This window comes from Triticum aestivum, chromosome 6D (genome assembly GCF_018294505.1).
Source record: "Triticum aestivum cultivar Chinese Spring chromosome 6D, IWGSC CS RefSeq v2.1, whole genome shotgun sequence".
Taxonomy (NCBI): domain Eukaryota; kingdom Viridiplantae; phylum Streptophyta; class Magnoliopsida; order Poales; family Poaceae; genus Triticum; species Triticum aestivum.
In genome coordinates this window covers 11792739-11795642 of record NC_057811.1, presented here as the reverse complement: position 1 = coordinate 11795642, position 2904 = coordinate 11792739, and the positions used below count along the sequence as shown (strand labels likewise).

The following is a 2904-nucleotide window of genomic DNA, read 5'->3' as shown; positions in this document are numbered from 1 at the left end:
AGCCACAATGAAGAGTAACATACACATATCCTTAGACTATGTTATTACCTTCATAGTGGGTAGTAACATAAGTGTTGTGTCATGCAAAGCTTCATTTATTAGGTTATAGACTCATATTGCACTGGGACATGTGATGTTACGGTAACTAGCTAAGTTACTCAAACTACCTCTCTCATCATTAACTCACTGCCACATGAGCAAATTTGCTGAGTTGGACTCGATGTTACTGTTGAAGTTACTCCCACTATGGCTCTAACTAACACATATGAGTACTCAACACACATCGCACTTCAAACCTAAAATTTGATTATAATGTATTGGGCTTCGGGCAAGTGTGAGTTGTGGTCCCCGTAAAAAATATGTGAGAGTTGTGGGGACGAGGCACAAGAAAAACATGGATATTCGATTAATAACTCAATTTTAAGGAAGCGCTCGATCTAACGAGGGAAGGGGTGACCGCAGCAAAGCCGTTCGTGTGGATCATCGATTGATCGTGCGGCCGTAGGACGCACGTGCAACAGCCCAATATTACTTGGCACGTACGCATGCAAACCCATAGAGTAAATTCGAGAATATACAATTCGTACGGCTTGGCCTCTCGTCTCATCGAGCGGCGCACCGCCATCAAAAGCCGGCGTATCCCTGGATTGATCAAACGCCGCCGCAGCCGCCAGCATGAACTTCCTGAGGAACTCGCGCTCCGCCTTCTCCCGGCTCCACCAGATCGCCCGCCGCCACTGCAGCAGCTCCGTGCATCCCCCGGCAGCTCCTCCATCATCAGGCACCAAACAAACAGGGCTCCTCTTCTCCGGCGCCGCGTTGTTCTTTGTCGGCACCTGCCACCGCGAGAAGGTGCCCTACACCAACCGCGTCCACTGGGTCTTCCTCCCTCCGTCAGTTCACCCCAAGTTTGGGAACATTTTCTTCGACAAGGTCAAGAAGAAACGTGGACACGCCATCCTTGGCCCGTCTGACCCCAACGCCGTCCGTGTCCGCCGCATCGCCTCTGATATCATCCGTGGAGTCCACGACGTCTTCCCCACCAAGAGCAGCCCCCGCGAAGAAGATGACGGTACGCCGCAGACGAGGCATCTCGATGACCTCGACTGGGAGGTGATCGTCATCAATAACGCCAGAGTTAAGGCATACAGCTTCCCCAATGGTAAGATTGTGATCCACACGGGATTGCTCGACTGCCTAAAGACGGACGCTGAAATCGCCGCCCTTATTGCGCATGAGGTATAGGTTTTTATTTATCGCCTCGTTTTTTGTCATCATCAAGAAAGCGAGGACGGGATTCATCGATGCTTTTTTTTGTAGGCCGGACACATTGTTGCAAAGCATTACATGGAGGTTTCAAGGATCATTCCGCCTATTTGTGACCTACTGGCCGTGCAAAGGTATTATAATTAATTAACCTTCTGCACCTTGAAAGAAGCAATTACATTCTCTATCTCCTATTATTATTGCAAAAAGGAACATTATTTCTTTAATGGACATTGAGACTAGCTAGCTGGCCGGTTTGCCAACCCTAGTAGCTCCATGTACGCACGTATATTTCATGTTACAGGCTCTATATATACCGGCCGGGTCTCATCTCTCATGTGTGTTTTAACTGTATACAATCTAGGAATGAGATGGAGGCAGACCTCATCGGACTGAAGCTACTGGCAGCCGCTGGTTTTGATAAACACGTAGCCCATGGCGTCTATGAGAAGTTCGGGGAGATCGGACGAGAGTGGGGGTTTCATCCTTGGTGTAAGAAAGAATAACGGTTTTTATCTGGAGGCAAGGTAATGAAGGATGCATGCGTTGGAATGGTGCAAGCAGGTTTGTGCCTGAAAAGTCGTTGAGCAAGGTTTTCCTTACGGTGGCAAGTTCTCTCATATTAATTCGATGTCAGAGTAACTTTGTAAACAAAATTTGGAAGATTTAATACTTTGGTTGGCTGGCTGCATGGTCTTGCTTTCACAAAATTGAAACAAAATTAGTGATCTAAAATGTCTTATATTAGTTTACAGAGGGATTATTTATTACTCCCTCTGTAAACAAATACAAGATGTTTTAAGGAGTATATGCTAGAATTGCTACTTGGTTGAGGGGCGCCTACAAGTGCTATATTTCTACTACCTAGGGCATGTCTGGGGATCGACCACTCGTGGTTGAGCCGGAGATTGAACAGCAGCTCGTCTCTTTGAACCCATCGGGAAGCGCCGGCTCGAGGTCTTTGAGGCAACGGACCTAGACATGAATGGCAGCGGCAGTGGTCATGGACCTTGAAGGAAGGTTGAGATTGTTTGCCTAGACTATTGGTCATGGACCTTGGAGGAAGGTTGAGGTTGTCTGCCTAGACTGCTTCTAGTCACTCTCCATTGATGGCCGTGTGGCTGGATCGGGAACTCGGGAACAGTTCGTGTACTTTGTAAGCGAGCACAGACTCATAGTTTGTCACAGATAGCAAAAAAAGATTCCCTGGAGGAATGTACTGAATTTTATTTGCAAAAAGAAGAAAAAGATTTGTCATAGGTTATCATAGAGATTTTGTATAGTCATTTAATTCAAAAGGATTCAAATCTAACATAAAAATGCAGTAATCCGTCGGCAACAATGGCCTCCATACAATCCTCTGATGTCTGCAAGACAATACAAATTGGCAGGCCAACATTCAGAGAAAACCATGCACTGAATTTAGGTTGTAGAAATTCAGATCTCGACTGGGTCACCGGCTTCGCCCTCGGCCTTCTTAATAGCAAAACTTTAGTGACAGAGTAAACTCCGCCTCTGCAAATGAATAAACAGAAATGTATTATCATCCCAGAAGGGTGGATGCGCTGCATGATAGTAGGTAGGCAGTGAACATCAAAATCACATTCCCTCGGAGGCATCATTCTTGGAGGTGTGCAT

At 46.5% G+C, this 2904-nt stretch overlaps 1 protein-coding gene across 1 annotated transcript; it reads left to right on the top strand.

Annotated features, from left to right (window-relative positions):
* The first annotated feature begins 581 nt into the window (after positions 1–581).
* LOC123140751 (mitochondrial metalloendopeptidase OMA1-like) lies at positions 582–2425 on the top strand. Its single transcript, XM_044560035.1, has 3 exons — positions 582–1239; positions 1321–1400; positions 1631–2425. The coding sequence occupies exons 1-3, from the start codon at positions 676–678 to the stop codon at positions 1770–1772; spliced, it is 786 nt and encodes a 261-aa protein (XP_044415970.1). The 5' UTR covers positions 582–675; the 3' UTR covers positions 1773–2425.
* The last annotated feature ends 479 nt before the right edge of the window (positions 2426–2904 follow it).

What these genes read in the sequence shown, in the direction of transcription:
- LOC123140751 (XM_044560035.1), top strand. Translation starts at nt 676, where the DNA reads ATGAACTTCCTGAGGAACTCGCGCTCCGCCTTCTCCCGGCTCCACCAG. An exon ending in CCGCCCTTATTGCGCATGAG is followed by an intron (nt 1,240 to 1,320) that starts GTATAGGTTTTT and finishes TTTTTTTTGTAG; the next exon opens with GCCGGACACATTGTTGCAAA. An exon ending in GACCTACTGGCCGTGCAAAG is followed by an intron (nt 1,401 to 1,630) that starts GTATTATAATTA and finishes TATACAATCTAG; the next exon opens with GAATGAGATGGAGGCAGACC.